Source organism: Halichoeres trimaculatus, unplaced genomic scaffold (assembly GCF_033239565.1).
Source record: "Halichoeres trimaculatus isolate MK-OKI-2021-1 unplaced genomic scaffold, fHalTri1.1 fHalTri1_scaffold_12, whole genome shotgun sequence".
Lineage (NCBI taxonomy): Eukaryota > Metazoa > Chordata > Actinopteri > Labriformes > Labridae > Halichoeres > Halichoeres trimaculatus.
Window position 1 is genome coordinate 16,882,974 of NW_027437190.1, and position 23,167 is coordinate 16,906,140.

The 23,167-nt window shown below is 39.4% G+C and overlaps 1 protein-coding gene across 1 annotated transcript; it reads left to right on the top strand.

Annotated features, from left to right (window-relative positions):
• The first annotated feature begins 4,831 nt into the window (after positions 1-4,831).
• On the top strand, positions 4,832-22,965 carry osbpl3b (oxysterol binding protein-like 3b). The gene is given in 22 exon segments (XM_074684292.1): positions 4,832-4,927; positions 10,251-10,367; positions 11,058-11,111; positions 11,456-11,569; positions 11,750-11,914; positions 12,105-12,231; positions 12,352-12,455; positions 12,713-12,802; positions 12,893-13,052; positions 14,783-14,913; positions 15,506-15,607; positions 16,746-16,883; positions 17,471-17,564; positions 17,673-17,917; positions 18,725-18,862; positions 18,981-19,044; positions 19,122-19,200; positions 19,296-19,440; positions 20,812-20,956; positions 21,050-21,176; positions 21,405-21,527; positions 21,692-22,965. Coding segments are annotated over 22 exon segments (2,655 nt in total). The 3' UTR covers positions 21,789-22,965.
• Positions 22,966-23,167: the final 202 nt, after the last annotated feature.

Consider the following 23,167-nt stretch of genomic DNA (forward strand, 5'->3'; position numbering starts at 1 on the left):
TGTATAGTTTATACGTTTATAATCGGCTCTTGGTGGGTATATCCCTCAGTGGCAGTTGTGTGACTAACTGACATCACAGAGGAGGAGCTGTTTTATCAGATTACTCCAATCTCGCAGCCAAATGGCAATGACCTATTTTCAGTGGTATCAAATCTCGTTCTAGGATATCAGAAAAAATACAATATCTCATTTTTTGAAAATTCAGGGGGTGAAAGATCTTTTTTTCCAATGTATTATATCATATGTAAGTATTAAATCAGGGATCGGCATGATATGTCCCCTTTAAAAGAACATCTGCATTGAGGCCTTTCCCTATGCCTACCACTAAAAATACACCGCTGCCTCTTATACATGAACTAAATTAGCCTCTCAATTAAGTTGTAACTTAATTGTAAAATGCAAGTTAGAGATGTATAATGATCCAATATACCCCTATTGACTGTGCTTCATAAAAGGTAAACAAGCATTTTGAGTGAAAATACAAATCTGTCTAAGCTAACATGATATACAAGGAGATATTGTATGCACACTACACACCACACTTCTCATCTTTGTTCATTCAGACATGAAAAGAGAACCAACTTTATGTAAGTCAAACTTTCCCTGTGTGCTGTTTATCTTTTGTGCTTAACATAACTGTCAGAAGTCCCACAGAGCTCTGTTTCTTTGACCACAGAAATACACAAGACAGGCACATTCACTACCTATCACTGTGGGCTCCGGCATGAACGCTGCTCTGTCTTTATGTTACACCAAACTTTTTATTTATTTTTTTTCCAATGTTCTCATATCTTTTCACTTTTTATTCTGACCAGAAAACTGCCAAGAGAGGTACAAATCCATCGTCTCCCACTCTCATCCCCCAGTTTCTCTGCTCCTATCTAATAACAGTTGCCATTGCAATCACCTAATGCATTTTTCATTACGATCAAAGAGCATCTTTTCAATGGGAAAAGGTGAGCGCTGTAGCTGTAACATCTAACTCTGATGTCACCCTGATGAAAGCCTGACATGTTGTGTATCAGACAAAAGTGTGCCTTGAGGGTGACAGTGGGAGATATCTGTCGTGACCAGTTTAGATTGGATAAATGAGTCATGCAGTGAGCTTTGGGTTGATACTGCAGATATATTACAGTTAAATGTCTCATGAATCATGGTTAACCATAGCTATGTCTGTCTCTGTCGTGGTTTAGTAATTGTATTTTCCCCATTAAGGGGAAAAGAAATGCTCCACATGTGCAGCCCTGCTGATGGAGTCTCCTTTTTGCGCGTCTTGCCACTTTGATCCATTGTTGTGGCTGCGTTTTAGGCGGCATGCTCTGTCAGGGTAATCCTGCAGTCCACACACAGAGTGTTTGGAGTAGGCTGGGCTGAAGGACGGAGGTTTCAGATAACTGCGCCTTTGTCTCACCAACACAAAAGGCTGTGGCTATTATGCAGCACAAAATGTGCCGATGCAGAGCAGGTAATGTGATTAACCTTGCTGCTGTCTCAAAGTGGTTGTCAACACGTGGGTTGTCTGATTCAGTTTAAGCTAACAGGGAATGCTTTGCGTCTGACTATCCAATGGTTTTCACTAGTAGATACTAAAACACAGCTCATGATAAGAGTGTTTGTCTTTGGTTTTCTAGAGTTTTGACCACATTTCACAGTTGTCATCAATGAATGGAGTTTGTCATGTAAAATGTTGCTTTTACGATACACCAGACTGTGTAGCAAAAAGATGTGTATGGACTGTAAGACTATCACCTCACGGTTTCTGGTTTGGTGGCCCTGCTTTTTGCAGATGGGGTGTTTCTCTGTTAAAAAATGAAGGATTATTCCTCTATTGTGTACCAAGCAGTCTGCAATCCAACCCTTACCTGTGATCAGGAATTTTATCTTGCAACTAAATGAGATTGTGGGTACAAGTGGCTGATATGTGTTCTGTGAGGGTTGGCTTGGCTTAGCTTTAGAAAGAGGGTCAGGAGCTCAGGTAGAAGCGTGTAGGCATTTGATTAAGATGCCTCCTGTGTGCCCTCTTCATAGTTTTTTTGTGCATGTATCACTACGAGGAGACTCAGAGATAGACCTGCTCGCCGAAGGGAAAATATATTGCATGTGGTCTGGTAACGCCTCAGATCCCCACAGGAAGGTCTGAAGAACATTGTTAGGGAAGAAAGATGCTTGGGGGAACATGCCCCCTGTGAGCTGGTCCTGGATCAGTGGGATAAAAAGGATGGATGGATTAAAGAGATGACTATTTACTAGGGATGCACGATATTGGATTTTTGCCGATATATCGAAACCTCTTTTGGCCGATACCGATACCGATAATCACAAGTTTGTTTTTTTCACTGTAAAGAAAGCTAAGTCTATCCTGTACTGGAATTTATATGTTACTCTTATTGTGACGGTCTTATTTGTTTAAGAAACACACATAAAACAAGACAAAAAACATTTTTACCATAAATAAGAAATGTATTATTTTTTCAAACTCAAGACATTCAGTATTGAAATACAGAAAAATAATTTCTTTAGATCACATGAACTTTAAATGTACAATGCATTTTTAAACATAACCAAGATGCATTTGATTATTTTAGAGCTACTGTAACAACCTGGTGACAGACACAGAGCTCTGCAGTGCAAATAAATGAAGTGCTACATTTTATTTAATGAGCTTATTTTTCAGATGGAAAATAATAATAATCCTAACTGAATAGCACCTTATCGGCTGTGCATATCGGCAGAAATTTTCATATCTGCAGATACCGATATTGTGCCGATAATATCGTGCATCCCTACTATTTACTCAAGCATAGGCCAGATGTTTGAGCTTTTCCATAATTACAGACTGTTTTGATATTTACAGTTATCATCCTACTTTTTGTGACGTATCAGAGATAATCAGAGATAAATAGTTACTAACATTGATCATAATGCTTTAACTCTGTCTAATTTATATGATTTAAAAAAGTTAACTGAATTGAAAAAGTTATAAAATAAAGAGTTGTGCATTAGTTCAGAGGAACTGAATTAAATAATTAACAGCTGAGGAAGTAATTAAGATAAGGCCAGAGCTGTTCCAAGACAATGATCTTAATTGTTTTGGTTGGAAAAAGCAGATTACTCAGTAACAAACATTTTTCCCAGCTCCTCACAGGTTTGTGATACTATAAAATGAACTGACTCTACTCTGATGGGAAGGACAATGTGATCATGGCTTCTTCTTTAAGTCAAGTAGATGCTTTTAAAACAGTAATGAACCCAGTGGTCCAAAGAGTCAGCTGTGCTCTGCATTCATAGCCGAGCCAGGGACATTCTGCTTGTTCCCCACATCTACTGACATGATATATGTACACAAACACGTCTTGCCTGGTTGTTTATTTCCACAGAATGACAAACTGCCAATCACAGCACATTACAGAGATGTGGTTGTGTGTGCTGATGTGGTAGACCAGGTACATAATGTTAATGAGTCTGTGTGTAGAGTGGCGGTTGACTGGAGGTTTCATTTCGTAAAGAGGTCCAATTATTTCACACTCACTTAAAGTGATGATAGTACATTACACTGACAATCAAACTGCCTTCCTTTAAATACCGTAGAGTTGGATCAGCTGCCATTCACTGAAAACTACCTGATCACTGAACAATTTCAGCTTCAGGTGGGGAAAACATAAGAAAAATGTATTACATTTCATTTTTTGAGAAAAAAATTGCAAGCTTTTGAAATTTTTACAACTTTTGAAAAATTTGTAAGATTTTGAAATAACATAAATTAATTCCTTTTTTGCAAATTCATGTCATTTCATTTATTTATTTTTTGTTAATTTTGCACATTTTTGCATACTTTTTAAATTTCATTTTTTAAAAGTTTTTTGTAAATTTTTGAGATTTAAAAATTTTGATTTTCCAACTTATTGAAATTTCATAAATTTTGCAAATATGTGAGATATATTACACTACAAATGTCTCATTTTCTTAAAACTATTTAATAAAAAACCTAAGACATCACAAGTACAATTTTGCACAAAAAAAATCTTGTTTAGGTAATTATTCACTAGATTTTTGCTGAAGAATTTTGTACACTTTTTGTCTGTATTTTGAAGATAAAGTAGATTTTGTGGCTCCTGAATGACTTTAAACCAGGCGAGCTGAGGACAAATGGCTCCAATTAAAGTAAACGTTGCAGACCCCTGCCCTTGGTCATTAAATCTGACCCCCCTCCTTTCACACCATCGTCACATCTTACAGGCATTAAAGTCAGCTTGTAGGAATCCCAAGGCTTGTCATCGATGATCTTGATGGGTCAAGAAACATCACTGTCAATTTCTAGTCTGTTTCATAACCGCTCCAGAGCACCTCTCAGAGAATATCTGAAGGACTTTTGTGTCTGTAGCATTATTTCTGTCTCATTCTGACTGCATCCTAAAACCCTGATGTACAAACCTACTGCTTGTGGCTGCCTCATGATTCTTAAATGCTGACAAACCATCTCTCTGTTAGTGTAATATATGAATAATTCAGAGCTGCAGTCTCTTCACTTTTAGATGGCTAATTTATGTCCTCCAGTCTTGTATGTCAGTCTACTTTGCTGATATTATGAATTCCACTGCAAAGCTTTTCTCATTGCATCTCTAATTCTGCTGCGCCTTGATGGGACTAATCACTCTACATAACCCTATGCATTTTTCAGTGGGATGAGCTAAAAGGCTTTTAAAAGGGCTTGTCTCTTATGGTGTTTATGGATCTACCCTTCCTCCTCCTGACCCTGTCTCCACCCTGTCTCCTCCAGGAGAAGAATGTGCATGGCGCTCCAAGCGTAGCGGTCTGGCCAGTCTTCAGCGAGATGGGTCCATAGGAGCGCAGTTCAGCCATGTCACAGAAGATATCTTCAGTGTCACGCAGCAATAGCAGCTCCTCGTCGAAACATGACAGCCGACAGGTAACCCACTTCAAGCATCACATCACTAACCAATCCTGCGGGTCTATCTGCAATCTGTCTCTGTTATCAAACTTGTTTACAGATCATTTCCATTGTCCCAGTATCTGAGCTGCTGGTTTATTTACATTCTAATGATCTGGTAATGGAGTTTGTGTACCGCAACTATAACAACTGCCAGTCCACAGGGATTTCTGATAGTTATTGCCTTACCACAAAAACTTCTGTTGATAGCTCCTGTGGTCTCCCAAACTCTTTAGAAATGCAAGCCCAGGGACGAATTGAGAGCCACTCTTTGCATTTTGTTTCCTCAGCAGCATGGACATAAAGCTGAGAGCCTAAGGCAGCCTCCACTGATAAAGATTTTCCAATCCTGACTCAGTCTTGAAGCAACAACTTTGACAAACCATTACACGCAGTAAATTACTCAAATTCAATTTTACAACATTTTCTCAAAGGTAGGGCTTTGCAAATAAGCAGAGATAATATTAATAAGAACAGTTTGTTGGCAGCAAACTAATTTTTATGACTTTGTAAACTTCATTCCTTTTTGAAAATTAATGAAATTGGGCCCTCATTAGTTACATCTGAAAGTGGAGACATTTTCAGTATGTTGTGGATGAGTAGCTGAAAAAAATTTTGAGGCTAAAAGTGTTTTTATTGCTTGACTTTTAAAGGACATGTTCGCTAAAATGCAGTACATTTGCAGTGGTATGGAAGTTTGCTCATTAATGCTGGCTGACACCCGCTTTTTTTTAATTTAACCTTTATTTAACCAGGGAAAAGACTTGTTGAGATTGATGATAAAATGTAAATGCAAAACCCAAACCTTAAAGAAATTATGATTAACCAAGAACCTCTCTGGGTCTGATTTTTTTTCAAGATATATATATATTTTTTTATGCCTTTAATTGGATAGAGGAGGACAGTGGATAGAGTAAGAAAAAAGGTGAGAATAGGGAGTGACATCCAGGAAAGAGGCCACAGGTTGGATTCAAACCATGACCACCCCTGTGAGGGCAAACCTCATGGAATGCAACCTAGATCGCTAGGCCATCAGGTTTTAAGATCAGAAAGTTAGCTAAAATAACTTGAATAGCCAGTAGCCAGCCTAAAATGAAAAAAAAAGAGTCTTATTGATATACATCTCTGTGTGTAAAAGTGATGCAGTATGGTGTTAGGTGCAGTAACTTTCAAAGACACATTAGTGATGATGTGACCTCACTACTTGACTCCAAACTAACTAGGTGGTTAAACTTACATTTTCATTAGTGCTGTCATGCGATTAAAAAAATTAATCTAATTAATTACAGGATTTGTAATTAATTAATCTAATTAATCACATAAAAAATAAGAAAAATAAAGAATTAGAATTCCAGGACATTAAAATTACATTAAAAGACACTAACAAAACATTTAAAAATAAGGTGGGAATGTATACAACACATTTTTAGGTACCCTGAGGCATAAGGAACACATGAAAAAAGTTTTATGGTTCTATCTTTACAAAATCTACACAGTCCTGCACCCAAGATAAGCTGATTTGATTTTTAGGATGGTTTTTGCTTTTGTCACATTTTAACTTGATGTTGACTCGATTTTCACTGCAATATGAACTTCTATCCTTCTATGAGGTCAGGAGAACCAGGGCCAAAGGCTAAAAACTGTGAGGAACTTTGTACAAAACACTAAATTCAGGTCTTCGATCAAAAAAAAGTGAAGTATTTTCAGTTTCACATGCTCTGAACACACAAACTGTTGCTGATTGGTGCAGAGCAGCCCCAAGCTGAAAAAGAATTCTTTAGATTTAAATACAGGATATATATCGACTATTCAGGGCTTGTTTGATGCAGTAAAGAGTGTAGAATTATCTGTTTTTTACAGAATTGAGCTAGAGCAAACGGTTGATTTTCTGCAGATTTTCAAAAAGGACGTGTGAATAAACGCGATGTGGACGGCAGTCACAAATCACTCTCGCTTCCCTCCCTCCGGTTTAAAGCATGTTGCTGACGTCACGTGTGGTACATTCAGAGTCCATCGAAATTTGAAAATCTGACAAGAACACCTCTTTTCCAAGTAGGACACACGGTTTGTAAATGCCAGACATTTAAAAATAAGTGCGTCTTTGAACGCCCCGCGGGTTTGGGATCCAGATTAATCTGCGTTAATTTTTATAACCCGTTAATTTGCGATGTAATTAATTAATCTAATTAACGCGTTAAAATGACAGCCCTAATTTTCATAATTTCATGCCTGAAAAAGTTGGTCATATTTTGTGGCTATTTCTGTATCAATTACTTTGTGATCCTTTGTTCAGCCATAAGTTAAATGAGTTACACTCAGTTTTGTCGGTTTTCTTACCTTTTTACTTGCTAGTTAGTCAGAATTTATGTATCTTTTAATCAATTAGAAAATTAGTCTCTGTATCCTTAAAACCCACAACCCCCATTGAACCACATATTACACTTGTTCTTTGTTCTGATAAAAAAGTGGTACAATATTTTGATTAGTCCCTTTTAGATTGTGAACTCAGCACCACGCACTGCCCTGTGGGTGTTGTTTGTGGTTTAACTTTTTGGATGTAGGATATGGTTTATTGTTCACATAAACTGTCCAAATGTTTCAGCCAGACAGTGATTTGGGTAATATTCTTGAGTTATGTTGAACTTTGCCTGTAGTCATCCTTATCATTTTTTTTCTGTGTGTTACATCATGGGTTTAACTCCAACTGTGACTGTTGACCTTGAAGAAAAGTGCCCTGGCAGTGTGTGACAGTGACTCATTGCGTGACTGTCTCTAAGGGGGCTGTGAGGAGCTTTCAGGGAGAGTGAAACCTCGTCCCTGACATCCACCGACTGCTCTAACAAGTGATAGCTTATTCTAAACAGGCTAACCTCCAGCGGTCCAGCGTTTCTCTGACGGATGCAGTTTATTTAGTGTGTCCCTGACTGTTTGCTCATACAGTCCAAGAAAACAAACACAGTCACCTCAAACTTCTGCCAAGTGCCCAGGGTACACGCAGGAACTATGGAGGAAATATGTGAGCTTTAGTTTGTGCCTCAGTAAGATTAAGTTTTTATAATTATTTCTTTTAATTTCCTTGTTGCTCTTTCCACTTTTGGGGATCTCCCTCAACCTGTTTGTTGCATTTATTTTTTGGCCTTACATTTGAATGTCTACTCTTTCAAGTTCCTCCTTTTACTCTCCCTTTAGAAAATGTAAATGTATGATTTTAAAGGTGCAACTTAAACAAAGTCAATAATGTAACAAGGTGTAATGTTAAATTTAGTTATGCCAAACTAATACAAATTATTCTACACAATTCAAAAGCAGCATATTTGATGAAAATTCTTATGAGTAATATCAGACAGTACCATGATATTAAACAGACAAAAGCAGCGTCTTGTTTTGCTTGCTAGCACCAAGGCATGCCCTGCATAAATAGTCCAAAAATAACTCAAGAAATTTATCATTGCATGCCCTTAAAGCTCGGTCACCCACAAGAGTGATAAATTACTGAGGCTGCATCCATTCTCAGATTACAGTTGACGTCAAAATTATCAGCCTCCCTGGGAAATTTTGAGATTTATATATATATTTTTTAATTCCCATGTCCTTACACATCACTTTATTTAAACACAGCTTTTCCAATCATCCTGGTTTTATTTTGGATGATATCATTATTTTGCTTTGGACACAGAAACAAAGCATCAAAATTATTAGCCTCTTTAAGAACTGAGAACTTTATGGAGCCAAAAAAAACACAAACCACTGTTGTACAATCATGTTCTTTAACTTTGTAATGCTCACAGTTTGTAATCGATCAATTAATTAATCAAGTTCAAACAGAGGGCTGTCCTACACTTTACACACGGTATGCAAACGTCATCAGGGGTTAAGTTGTCACATGGGAAAGCATCATGCAAAAATCAAAAGAAATCATTTTAGACTTCAGAAAACGAGTTGTTACAAAGCAGGAGAAGAATATTCAACATTATCACAGTGTTTACAGTACAGAACAATTCTGGATTCAAATAAACTTTGGAAAGAAAACTAGTGAGAGATGTGTCTAGAGAGCCTAGAACAGCTACTCAAACACTGGTCAATGACTTATCCACCGTCGCATTCACAGTTTATAACATGGACTTTGTGTGGAGGTCACTCTTTGTGATTGATTAAAAGTCTTTACCGTGTATATTTTTTTACCTGAATAGACAGACAGATACTTTTTGATCCCAAGCTAAATTCAAGACATCCACTTGGAATTTGCAAAGATGTACAAGACATGAAACATTTGTTACAAAGCTGATACCCCCCACCCACACACCCGTTTATCAATTAAAAATTGACTCCTACAAGATATGGACAAAACCTGTGAATCAGAATGGGTATTGAATTATGTGCTTTTATAGGTACCGACCAAATTCTGTCAAAATTACCGGGTACCGATTCATGTAAAATCAAAAGGTACCATGTTTAGGTACCTAAATGCATCCTTGTGACTGTGAGGGAGTGGAAGAGTAGGCAATTTTTCATGCTGGACATGAACACAGCATTGCAAGTTTATTAAAAAAGAAAAAATTATATACTTTGAAGAATAAATATGTTACCCATCCCTACCTGTGAAGGAATAAAAGTAAAAGCTAATTCAAACACAAACCTTTAAAGCTGGGGTAAAATCACTCTGAAATTGTGAAGGAAATGAAGAAAGTGCAAAATTATTAAAAAAAAAAAAAATAGTGCAAACATTTAAGGTGCCATTTTAATAGTTGCAAGTTAAATTTAAGGTGTGACTTAAATAAACTGTAAGGTAAGAATAACAGAGTTTCTGACAGCACTGGTCCACCTGAGGCTGTGTGAACCTCACATGATGCTACGTTCTGTCTCCAAATATGTTACAAAAGCTGCTGTTTATGTTGCCTTCCTGGAATTCCTATCTGTAAAGTACATGTCAGAGTGATCTGGATTAGTTTATGATGAAATATCATCTAAATCTCTGTATTTGTGGGGGATTTGGATTTGAGCGCTCTAATCTCAGACAGGAAAGGATTTTTTGTGAGGAGTGAGATTAGACAGGTAAGCTAATATTATAATGGAACCATGAGGTGAAAGTGGTCTGTAAAGCCTACACTGATCATTAAACCTAATAAGGCTGCATTTCCCTCTCATATCTGTCAGCTGACACCACATAGACAACAATATGCTTTTTTCTCTGACGCTGAGTCTTTTATTTCATTTCAATGAACCTCATTTTGAATGACATCACTTGAGTGTCTGCTATTACTGACCATCATCTCCTTTGCACTCATAAACACTCTGCCCACAGGACAGCTGGGAAATTGTGGAGGGCCTGCGTGGAGACTTCAGCTCCGTCCTGGAGCCACAGAAACAAGAAGGCTACGTCCTCAAGAGGAGAAAGTGGCCCTTGAAAGGCTGGCATAAGGTATAATCCAGCACCCATGAGGTCCTTAAGTGACCTCTTCCTACCTCACCCCACTCATCTGTCAGAGTGGCAGACTTTGTCGTATTTTTAGACACACCTGACAGCTTAACGTCATCTCCATTTCCTGGTTGTACCCTAAGCGTTACACATTCTCTTTCACAAAATATCTGCTGACATGACTCAAATGTGTTTTTAGCTAATTGAATGAGCTTATTCTGTGGATGATTTTTCCCTCAGAGTAAGACGCATGTGACCTGGGTCAATGCCTGTTCATGGTCTGTCTAAAAGCTTTCTCTGGGATGATACAGTCGAGGCATCTTGGTCTTCCTCTCAGATGCATTAGCTGATGGCTTGTTGTTTAATAGAGCTGTATACATTTAGTATTGACTTACAGTCAAAGCCTTTCAGGTCTTTCTGCTTTGACCAGTCTGACTCTGGTGATGTACAGTAAGAGCAACAAGAATCACGTTCACAAAGAGAGTGCAGGAGAAAGATTGCAACAGACTGAGAGTAATAAAGGCAGACATGCTGCAGGGATGACAAACATCTCAGTGCGTGAGACATTAATGACAAACATTAGCAAGAAGCATGTCATGATCAGTCACAACAGTGACTTCATTCGTGCTGTCAGATGTTGCATATCATCTCAGCTGCATCTAACTCTTCCCATGTCCTCCTTTCTGCCTGCAGAGATACTTTTTCCTGGACAAGGGCATCCTGAAGTATGGAAAGTGCAGTGCTGATGTGAGTACAAAAGCCTGCATGCAGTGTGGTCTTTTCATTTTGAGAAGGTTACAAGAGATACTCAGTGTTCTTGATGTCCTGCTCCTGTTGTTCCCTGAAAATGTGTCTGTAGTTACAAAAAAAAGCCCCAAATCCCTCACAATCCCATAATCACTGGCAGGTATCACATGCTGCATCCTACTTACCGATCTCACATAATTAGACAGCAGCCATTCACAGAGTGGACTTAGTGAGAGCTGAGTTTTATCCTGAATAGTACATCAAAAACAGAACAAAAACAGTTGCATCAGTCTGTCTGTTGTTGGTTGTTTTCAAAAAGGCTTATATTTGACTTTGTTTTGCAGATTGAAAGAGGGAAGCTGCATGGCTGCATTGATGTAGGTCTCTCTGTAATGGCAATTAAGAAGAAATCCAAGTGCATTGATCTTGATGCGGAAGAAAACATCTATCACTTGAAGGTAAACCAGTTGACTGATGAATTTTACCCATTTCTTTGAGGTTCCTTAATGAGACGCTAAAATTAAAGTGACTTTGAAATGACCTTTGGCGTTGTGAATGTGAATAAGGGAGGACTGCTGTTTTTTCACCTTCACGCTTCTTTCTTGTCCTTGTTTCTGACTGTGGAATCTGCTCTGCAGATTAAGTCACCAGAGCAGTTTGATGAATGGGTGTCCAAGCTACGTCACCATCGACTCTATCGGCAAAATGAGATTGCCATGTACCCGAGTGAGAAGTCCTTCTACTACCCCCACTACCCCTCCCCCAACTCGCCTGGCATGCCTGACAGTGCCTCTATCAGAAAGGTATACCTGTGCACACACAGCTCACTGTTAATGAAATCTGTGCAAGTATTCAAATTTATGCTTTGTTTCTATTTTTTAATATCATTATTTTATCTGAAATCTCTCCTGAAGTCACTGCCTCCTGACTGCAGACTCCTTTATAGTCGCAAATTGTTATTGAATTGACCTTTAGGTCTGTTTGCTCTTGCAGTGCATGTCTATACGAAGGCAGTCCACTGCAGTGCCTTCAGCTGGAGCCTTTTCTTTAAGCTGCAGCAGCCAGGCCAAAGTAGCAGCCTGGCTACAGTCATCGAATGATATGGACAAATGCTCAAAAGGTGAGATGAGAGAGCTGTCCTTTGTGGTTTTTAGAGTAACTGACACTTAAGAAGAAAAAGAGCATAAATCAAAATCTATCTTAAGCTACTTTTCTCAGTGTGGATCTTTGCTCTGCACAGATTTGTCAGTGTGTGAAGCATACCTACTGGAGCTTAACCACCTGCTTCAGAGTATGGAGGTTCTCCATCGTACCTATTCTGCTCCATCTATCCAAGCTCTGCAGGTCAGCACTTCCCTTTATAACCAAGTACATTTATCTGTGAAAACTGGAAGTACAGGAAAATTACGATGATTCAGAACTTTATGCAAAGTAGCTCTTCTAGTTTTGTCATCTTTCATTTCTCTCCACAGTTGTCTTTTGTTTCTCGCAGGTCATCTGCTTCCAAATTTAGTCCCAGTCCTGAAAGTATTTTCTATAAAAAGCTCATCCTAAAATAAGATACTCTCTTGACAACCAGTACCCTCCGTTATGTTCATTAGGCATCTACATTTGACAGCCCAAAGAAGGAAAAGAGAGTTCCAAGGAAATGGCGAAAAAACTACAACAAAGATGTCAAAACAACACTGCAGGTAATCCACATGAAAACAAAGTGTGATCACACTTCATCTGACTTTTTTTTAATTGCCCCTCCAAGCAGTACTCACTCAGCCTTACTCTAGGTACCCAGCTGCATCTCCTCTGGCTCTGTTCGCCTCCATGCCTCTAACCCAAACCTGTCCAGTGCTGCTATGGCCAGTGAGAAGGTCGATACCGAGTCCCTGGATTCAGCTTTCGACATTGCCAAGCTGCAGGAGGACTTCTGCCGTGTTGCCACTAACTGTGAGTAAAATGTTTTTAGCTCTCTATTTTTTTAAACCAGCTATGTGTGTTTAAGGTCCCATATTCTGCTCCTTTTCTGCAGTTTAATATGGATCATTGCTGTCTTCATGTAATGGTAGTAACATGTTTTGGTCCAAAAAGCCAATAAATCAAGCACAGCAGCATTGTTTCCAGGCTCTCATAGCCCCTCTGTTCAGAACACTCTGATTTAGTGGGCGTGACCTTCATATGTAAATGAGCCACCGCTGATACCGCCCCGCTCTTCAGCGTCACTGAGAGCAACGCCACGAGCTCCGAGTGCACAATATTTAGAAAACAGCGAAGCTTGTTTACCATAACATTACAGGCTAAAACAACAGGATGACCGTAGCTAAAGTTAGCATCCTGAAGCTAACACAGAGACGGGGAACACTGAGAAAAAGCTCTTACATCTACTCCACAGCACACAGCATTTAAAATACTCACATTTCCAGGGTCTGAGGTTTGTTGGTGGATGGTTGATAATGCGCCTGGATTCAGGACCAGTCTATTCACTAGCCCTCTGATGTACTGTCCAAAGTTGGAAAAGCAGTCAGCCGTGAAGTGACTAGCACACATGCACAGTTTTACTGAGTGTAGCTGGCACATTTCCCTCATAAATGAACTCTAGACACTTAGTCTGTCTTCTTCTGAGATGGGAAGCTTGTGCATGGAACTATGTGACTGTTTACAGCCAAAAACAAATCCCCAAAATCCAAACGGCTCGTTTTAGGACAGGACTTTACATTCACAAGCACTACTAAGTACAGGTTTTGTCATTAAATATCACATTTTGTGGGCTGGGAGGAAAGCCAAAGACCCACAAATTTCACTAAAAGACTTAATAAAGTGATTTTTGCACAATATGGGACCTTTAGGGATTTTCTTACTATCAGAGGAAAACACTATCTAACTTAGCTTATGAAGTATCTTTTCATACATAAAAGCATGCAGCCCAAAGAGTAATAAAACACAAATCAAGAAAAATGATGCCAAACAAAAACCAAAACCGTTGCTGCTGCAGTAGAGGTAATAAAATATTGAAGAGTCGAGGACACAATTAAAATAATGAAAGTCAGAAAAGATCAAAAACTCAGAGGGCTCATTTTTCAGAGGCCTTAGTTGTTTACTTCCAAGAAACGAGTGTGCCTGCTGTTGTTTTTGCATGGATGAGATGATTACCATGATTTTTTGTCTGTCTCAAATAGAAAAAAAACCACCTGTGGAGCTACAGCAGCAGCTCACTGCTGATAAACTCATTTTCAATCATCAGGATTCTGAGGATGCTTCTCAGCATTTCCTCTCGCTGTTCATAAAAGAATAGCTCACAATTTCTTGACAAAGCATGAGAAATAGCAGTTCTAATGAGTTTTTCAGATTCACATTCAAACACTTGATGCATTAAATTGCATAATGAAAATGATTGCTGCTCAGACTGCGGCACAATGTTCACCTTTTTCTGTGAAAGGGATGAAATCTGTCATTAGTAATAGCTTGCGGTGGCATTTCAGCTACTGAAATTAAGCATGTTTAACAAAATGATAACAACAAAGTGCATGCCTCGCAAGTACCAATTATGAAGTGAGCTGTAAAATCCTAAAAAGACACCAGCTAATCATAATTTCTCAGCGCTCCATTAGAGGCATGGTGTGATAGACTGGAGCTACATGATGCTGAAATGTCCCTCTCATGTTTTCCTCTTTCTGCTGCAGTGCATGTGACTATGACATCTGCTCTGGGTTCACTAACATCTGAGAGAGAAAAACTAAAACAATTTCTGGACCATGAAACTTGCCCCCCTACCTCGCCACAGGTTGTTGGTTTGAAGAATGCACTGTCAACAGTAAGTGGAAAAACACACACACATCCATCAGCGTGCACTTTCTTTTTGTCTGTACTCTTCTCAGATGTCGTGTCCTCCCACACCACGCGTCAGGCGTGACAAATCAACGAGCCTTTTAGAGGGATTACTGGTTTCTGGTGTGACTCCTACCCACCTGAACAGGAGCACGTTCAACAGTCGTGTTTCCTGTGGCTGCTGCCTCCCACTCAGAGGCCTTTTCTATTTTCTGTCTTCTGCTCACACGCGGTCATCATGTTTCCTGACTTCTCTCTGCACATCAGATCTTCTGTGCTCTTCATGCTAACACTTCTATCACACTTTAAAATACCCTGCTGGTTGTTAGTTTTTATCCTGATTACTCAGCTTCTACCTCATGCGGGGTCAGTAATGGGTGAGTGGTGTAGTTTTGACTTCCCGTGGCGTTCAGTCAGATGTCAGCAGTGATATCACGCGGCTCTACATTTTTTACAAATGGCACACTCATTGCCATATTTCAGTTTAACAGTTGGAAAATATTAAAGAGTTTATCAAACTCCATGCTTATCTTTTGGCTGTGTGGTATAAACAATGTGTGTAACGGTTACTTTTCCAGGCTTTAGCCCAGAATTCTGAGCTGAGAGAGCGCCTGTGCAAGATTCATGCAGAATCCAGCATCGTAGAGCCCACTCTAATAAATTTCACTCCCCCTGTGCAGGTGGGTTGCAGGAATGCAGTGACTCTGCTCCCTTTCCCCACACCATCATGAGAGTTATTTTTTATCTTTTATTTTCATCCCACCCAAGTTATAATTTGCCACAGAATGAATGAGTTGTCCTTTCTCTCACATCCAGATTATCAGATGTTGCTCCCGCTCATTAGATTCTCTTTGATTTATAATGCCTGTGACCTAAGAAAAGTCAGTGTGAGTTACTGTAACACACACCTCTGCAGGGAAGACTTCCTCCCTTGGTATGAGAAAGTATCCTCTCTCAGTTCTGGTGCTGTGTACACACTTCCCTCACTTATACACCGCTCAAGAGAAAGCCTTTTCGGTCTCAGCCACATTATTGTTTCATGAGGAAGCTCTTTGCCTGCTTAATCAAATTTGCTGGCCGTAGAGTGTGAGCTGATCTGCTCAATGGTCCCCCTGGAAATTTGGTGAAGCAGTGCAAAGCTAATACGCTTCAGTTGAGTTTATCTCGGGGCTAATTAATCAGTGCCAGTTGTAACAAAGGGTGGAGGGACACGCTCGCTTGCATGTGTGGTTCTGTGGAAAATACTTCATCTTCTTTAATTGTTTCATTTTTGATTTCTCATCGGCTGGATGGTGCAATAGTCCTGAGTTTGTTTTGATTGCTTGTTTTATCAGCTCCCACACTTTGCATGGTATTTGTATACGGTGCTGTTTGTGCACTGTACATATGTAGCATGCTTGTACTTTTGAATTATACAGTGGCAAATTGAAAAACAGTCCAGAGACATAAGCTGACTATCTTTAACAAAGCCTTTTCTTGGCACTGGTTTTAACTTTAATTTTTAAGGTCATTGTTTGCAAAGATATGTTGAACTGTGTATTTAATTCCAGATTGTTTCTGTTAAAATAGTTAAAATTAATATGCATTTGCAACAATAACAATATTAAAGGTAGTCTAAATGTAGAACATGTTACAGATGACTGTATTTCAATTCATTGAATGATTTAAATTTCCTGTGTCGTTGTTTTGATGGTCTTATTATTCCACATTGTGCTTCTAGTGTTCTCTGAATTACCTCACAGTATTAATCTGACCTAGCTGTCACGCTGTTGCCCTTTTCTTGTTCTTAATTATAGCTGTGAATACTTTGTCTCCTAGAAACAGGATTCTGTGGACGAATCCCCTCCTCTCGCACATCAAGTGTCCAATGAGAGCCGAGCTTCAATCACAGAGTCTTTGTCAGAGTTCTTTGACGCACAGGAAGTCCTGTTGTCTGCTAGTTCCTCTGAAAATGAGGTAAGTGTGGGGAGTGAACCATCTGAGGCGGAAATCTTACCAATGGGACCATTCAGGTGAAACCATCTAGTGGCTTAAACTCCCAATGCTTTAAAATTTGGAGAGTCAGTGAAGCTTAGCTGGATTTACTTACTAAAACAAAGGCGCAGACAGGTGCAAAAATAATCACAACCAGGTCCTTACGCCTGACACATCATCCATTTGGTCAACAGAATGTGTCAAAACAATTACAATTACGATTCAGTGCCTTCTGTTGCCAAGAGAATAAGTCTTATAACTTGGAAGTCAGTCAAAATGCTATATTTTTAAAAAGTGTCAAAAGTGGTTTGCTCTCTCCTCTGTATTCAGTGTTCATACAGTCTGCCTGATAAGATAGCAGCTGGGGTGGAAGCAATGTGAAAATGGAAGTTAATTACTTCAATCTAAAAATACGGCAAGTGAAAGTGCAAATTTGCCACCGGGTCCTCAGAGACAGTTCATCTTCGGCACATTAGAGCTTCAGCTGACATGATAGGATGTTGAAAGAGCTGCTGCGTCCCTGTATACAGATTTGCCATCAGTGAGTTAAACTTTTAATTTCTTCTTAGGTATCAGAGGATGACTCAAATATTAGTGACGTTAGTGACAACATCTCCATGGACAACTTCAGCAATGAGACAGAAAGTGGGAGACCAAACTCAAGTAAGCTTTAGGACCATTTCATACTGGCTGGCTGATACAAAGTCCCTGATCATTTTAGTTTCCTTCACTGTTCTACCTCTTCTTTCCTCTTCTAACATTTTTTCCTAGGCTCTGTGGAGGAAGATGCTGTTCTTTTTAGACGTAGATCCTGTCTGCCCTCACCAGTCCCCAACAACAGCACCATCAGCCTGTGGAACATCCTCAGGAACAACATCGGCAAAGACCTCTCCAAAGTGGCCATGCCTGTCGCTCTTAATGAGCCTCTCAACACCCTGCAGCGGCTCTGCGAGGAGCTGGAGTACAGTGAATTGCTTGACAGGGCTGCCAACACACACGACCCCTTTGAACGCATGGTAAGACGGCAAAGTCACTGGTTGAATGAATGAGCTGTCACAAAGACAGACTGTTCAGTCTTTACATGCAGTTCTTGATAAGAAAGCACACAGAGTTATTTTCACAGTGTACCTTAAGATTTTTATCCGTTAATTCAGTTTAACAAGCATAACCTGGCATTAAGAGAGGGCCAAAGTAGATTTAAGTCACTGAAGAGCAGCAGCCTCTTGGCTGAGATAATGACTGGTATTTCAGTTTGTGTTGGTGCTGCCTATGTGTGAAAAAATATTTCTCTGAGATTGAATTACTTTGTCTTTTTACTGCTTTGCCTTTCCTCACATCCCTCGCTTCTTCTTTGACAAACTTTGGAATAATGTTTGGCTCTAGTTTGTGCATTTTTGTGGTGGAGGCATAAAGATACATCCGACACTATAACCTGTGGAGTAGTAAAGGGCAAATGTGCACATTATTTTGTACTTAATTGATGTGAAATGAAAGCTGCCAAAGTTGGAACAAGTTCCAATGTGTGCCTTTCATTTATAAGGTTAAAGTAATTATCGGTGCTCTCTTGGCTCAGTGTCAAGTCAATTACTTGGCTTATTTCAGTGGAATAATGAAGAGGATGTGACACACATTAAGAACAAATGATATGTAGTATTTTAAACTGGTAATACAGATCAGGTCGTTCTAAAATCTGTTTCTAATTCTTCAGATTTTTATACCGTCATGTTTATTTACTTTGTACTCATATACTTTGTTGAGGTTAGTTTTTTTGGGGAATACTTAAAAAACCACCACACTAATTTGATGGTTTTCTCTTTGTATAGGCATACATAGCTACGTTTGTAGTATCAGGCTATGCCTCCAGCTTCTACAGAACAAGAGGAAAGCCTTTTAACCCTGTTCTGGGAGAGACATACGAATGTGACCGACCAGATAAGGGCTTTCGGTTTGTTGCAGAGCAGGTTTGCATGAATCTACTCCATTGCCATCTACAACATTGTTAATGATAATTTATCATTTTTAACAGAAAGCTTTAGCATGGCTGCTAACTCATCTGTTATTTCCTCTTTACACCTCCAGGTCAGCCATCACCCACCAATTTCAGCCTGCCATGCAGAGTCCAAAAACTTCCTTTTCTGGCAAGGTAGTGAAAATGAACCTGAAAGTTTCTACTGGTTGTCCAAAATGAATTTGTATTTATTCTTCTCATTACTTTCAAAGATGTGAGGTGCAAGAACAAATTCTGGGGGAAGTCGATGGAGATTGTTCCCATTGGTACCATCCATGTAACTCTGCCAAGGTGAGTCTTTTCAGGCTCATTCACTCCAACATGCATTTTCACAGACTTTACAAACCCAGACTCTTCTAAAGGATTTCTTTTGTGTCTTTTTTCAGAACTGGAGACCACTATGAGTGGAACAAGGTGACATCCTGCATCCACAACATCCTCAGTGGACAACGCTGGATCGAGCACTATGGGGAAATCTCCATCAGAAACTCCAGCAGTGATATTTGTCAGTGCAAGATCACGTTTGTTAAGGTGAGACTAACATGGAAACCTCCAGCCCTTATGACCTCCCAAAAATCTTTTTTTTCTATTTATGCTCACTCTCTGAGTACACAGAAAAGAGGATTAAATGTTCTTTATGTCGTTAGGTTTGCCTATAATGTAACAGGTCATTCATTGATCCTGTGATAGGCTGGTGAGAAGTCCAGGGTGAACCCTGTCACCTGGCCAGTGACAGCTGGGATAGGCTCTAGCCACCGCCCCCTGTAAAGATGCTGGATGTATGGAGGTCATTCATACTGCAGCAAAGTGTTTCTCCTCAGTTACCGTAAATCCTAGAATATAGGTCACATGGGCAAAAAAAACTGTAGAATATGTTTGGGGGTCTTTCAGGGGGAAAAAGGATTAGAATATCTTACTGCAAGACATTTATCACTGTGTATGTGAATTCTCTTTATGCCATCTGCTTTTTTCATGTGAAGTTTGCACTCCTGCTACTGACTGTCTGGTTAGTTTAGCGTTGCGTACAGTAACATGTATAGTTTACAGGTACAGTCCAACTAGCTATGACCAATTCACCTACACTCATCTTTACTGATCACTTTTTAAAAACAAGATGCATTTTTGATTCAACCAGCTCCACTGTGTTTATACAGTCATTAAAATACCAGTATTTCTGTTTAGTACATACATTTGGCCTGATGAGATGGAAAAGCTAAGATGGTGATGACAGTAAAGCTACCACTGTAGCATACTTTGTGGAGCAAAGTGGCGTCTTCTTTTTAGAGTGTCATCTTCTGAGTAAAATAGTGCAACAGGATAAAAAGAAAACCTCTCTGCATTTAATACTGGTGAGCTGGTTAGACTGGTGTATAGGACAGAGTCCATTTTCTGGATGGAACAAAAGTGTCAATAGTGGGGTCTTTACGCTCAGTATTACAGTATTTGTTTGTGTGAGTTGAGCTCACTCTGAGCCCCCAGAGTTTGACTTTTCACGCTCCATAATGGAGTCAGAGGTAACCATGTAGTACCTTTGTTAGCACTTAAACCTAGGGCAGATGATGCCTCAGGTTTGCCAACAAGTACTCCTCAGTGCTTTAAATGTTTGATGAATAGAAACCTTAAATAGGAGGAGAAGCATAATTGCTTTAGTGTGTTCCCATTTGTAAGACCTCCTGAGGCTGTGTTGGATGGCGTGTCCTGACATGTCAGAGGCCATTATACAGCCTTTCCTTTCATTAAAGACAACAAGCCAGCAAACCTGCCTCATAGTTTATGGAACAGCTACACCTGCTGGCCACTGGAGGGAACTAAAACGATCTCTGCATATAATGGTGTACTGTACTGTGTCTCACCTTTAATTTTTCATTTCTTTGTATTCTCATCATATTATTCTTTACTCAGGCCAGATATTGGAATTCAAGTGTGAATGAGGTGGAGGGAACAATAACCAATAATAAAGGGAAGGTCATTCGTCGACTCTTTGGAAAATGGCATGAAGCAGTTTTCTGTGGAGACCCACCCTCGGCCACATGCATTTGGAGAGCAAGTATGTCAAGTTTCTTTCATATAAATGCAATGATACTGGCATACATTGCACAGAAATATCTTAGATTTTGGATGTTACTTTTATGTCGTCTAGATGCAATGCCAGTCCACCATGAACAGTACTTTGGTTTCACCAAGTTTGCTATCGAATTGAACGAGCTTCAACCAGCCCTGAAACACCTGCTCCCACCCACAGACACCAGGATGCGTGTGGACCAAAGGTGAGAGAAAAATCAGACAAAATACAAATGCACTGAAGTTGTTATGGATGGTATTTGACGATTTTTTCAAGAATAAGTAACAAGTTAAAAAAAGACTTGGAGAAAACCTGATTGACTGACTGCCAACATGTCAGGATCTATAACAAAAGAAGGATAGGATCATGTCTTAAAATGAAGAGGAACGTAAATGTTTTGTTTACATTAAAGTGTGCTTGTGTACGGCTGTAGACTGCTGGAGGAGGGGGACCTGGAGGCTGCAGAGGAGCAGAAACAGAGGATTGAACAGCTGCAAAGAGAGAGACAAAGAGTCCTGGAGGAGAGCAACACTGCACATCAACCTTTGTTCTTCAGGTAGCTACAACATCCAGATTTACCAGTGCTTCTTACAGAGAGACAACCATCTATGAAGAATGTCTGCTTCTATGAGTACTGACATTTTAAGACTAACCTTTGTCCAACACATCCTGCCATTTTTCCTCTAATGACTGATTCTTTATTTTTCTTCTCCCCCACAGGAAGTCAAAGGATGACACCTGGGTGAGCAACAACACATACTGGGAGTTGAGGAAGGACTCTAACTTCAGCCATATAGCTTTTCCTATACTGTGGTGACTCCTGAACTTCCGATCATACACATAATTACACCCGCACAGCCTTTACTGTGATCAAGGCCAGTTCTGGAAAAATCTGTATCCTGGTCTTACCATTTACATTCAGTCCTGGTCTTTTTTATTGCAACTAAAAAAAACTTTGCCTTAATAGTAAGTGCTTATATAAATTGTGTAAACATGTTTATGCAACCATATTATGGGAATGTTGATGCATTTTTTGGCATTTTGCTCATGTTTTCACTTGATCACACTAAAACTGAGAAGAGAAACTACATGGTTTGAAGGATAACAAATCTTTATCATAACTGGCATTCACTGGCTTCAAATGTAAAGCGCAACTTGTCACTTTAGCTGCCATTTATCATGGACATTTTCTACCTCCTGGGATCAATTAGCCTTGATATGCCATGGATTAAGTGTACACATCCAATCATTCAGTATTTAGTCTGCATCTGCCTAATGCCTTACTCGTTGTTCTCCCATCTCTGGTGTTGTTATAAATTGTGTTTTGCAAGGACTCATCATTGAAATCAATGGTTTATTTTGCAAAGACTGTGAGTGATTGTGAAACTATGAGCAGCAGTAGCAGATATGAAATCAGACATTTTTTTCACTCTGTCCATCGCTCCATTGTGTGCATGGACCCTGGGCTTTGGGACCAAATATGTCCACACATGTTACAACAGCTGAAATAAAATCTGATGCTTTTTTTGTGGCGACTTGTTCATTTTTTTCCACTTTGAGCAGCTTGGACTTTGATCATTTTCCTTGTAAATGTATGTTCAAAGGTACAAACATGATGGCACCAGTTTGACTCCGCGGTTACAATTCACATCCCATGTACAGAGGATATAATCCCCCTTACAACTGCCTTGACATTTTGTTACAGGTTGTAAAGAAATGTTTCTTGTTGTGCTCCATCTCTCCAGATGTGTTGAAAAACATTCCTCCTCTCAAATGCCCTCATAATTATATAAAAATTTTTGCACAGCCTGCCCCTGAATTTCTCAGGTGTCAAAACCTTGATGAAAACACCAAATGTTGGTGATTAACAGCCTGTCAAATTTATAGACCTTTCCTTTTTTTAAAAACAGGCACAGTGGCTTCATCTCAGACTTCCCGGACAAATCCTTCACCTAGTGTTGCTTTCTTCTAATAATACAGGTGATTAATTTTAAAGAGGTTGCCCAACATTATTTAGAGGTCATGAATGACTGCATGAATTAGCTAGTGTTTTCTGTGCTGAGAGTGAATCATATTGAGGCTGAGGTATTCATAGTCACTCTGTATCAACAAAGTAAGATTTGTTTTAGGAACGTGAAATAGATGTGACTTATCAGTAGATGAAGTTTTATATTTTTGATTTCTTTCATATTTAGG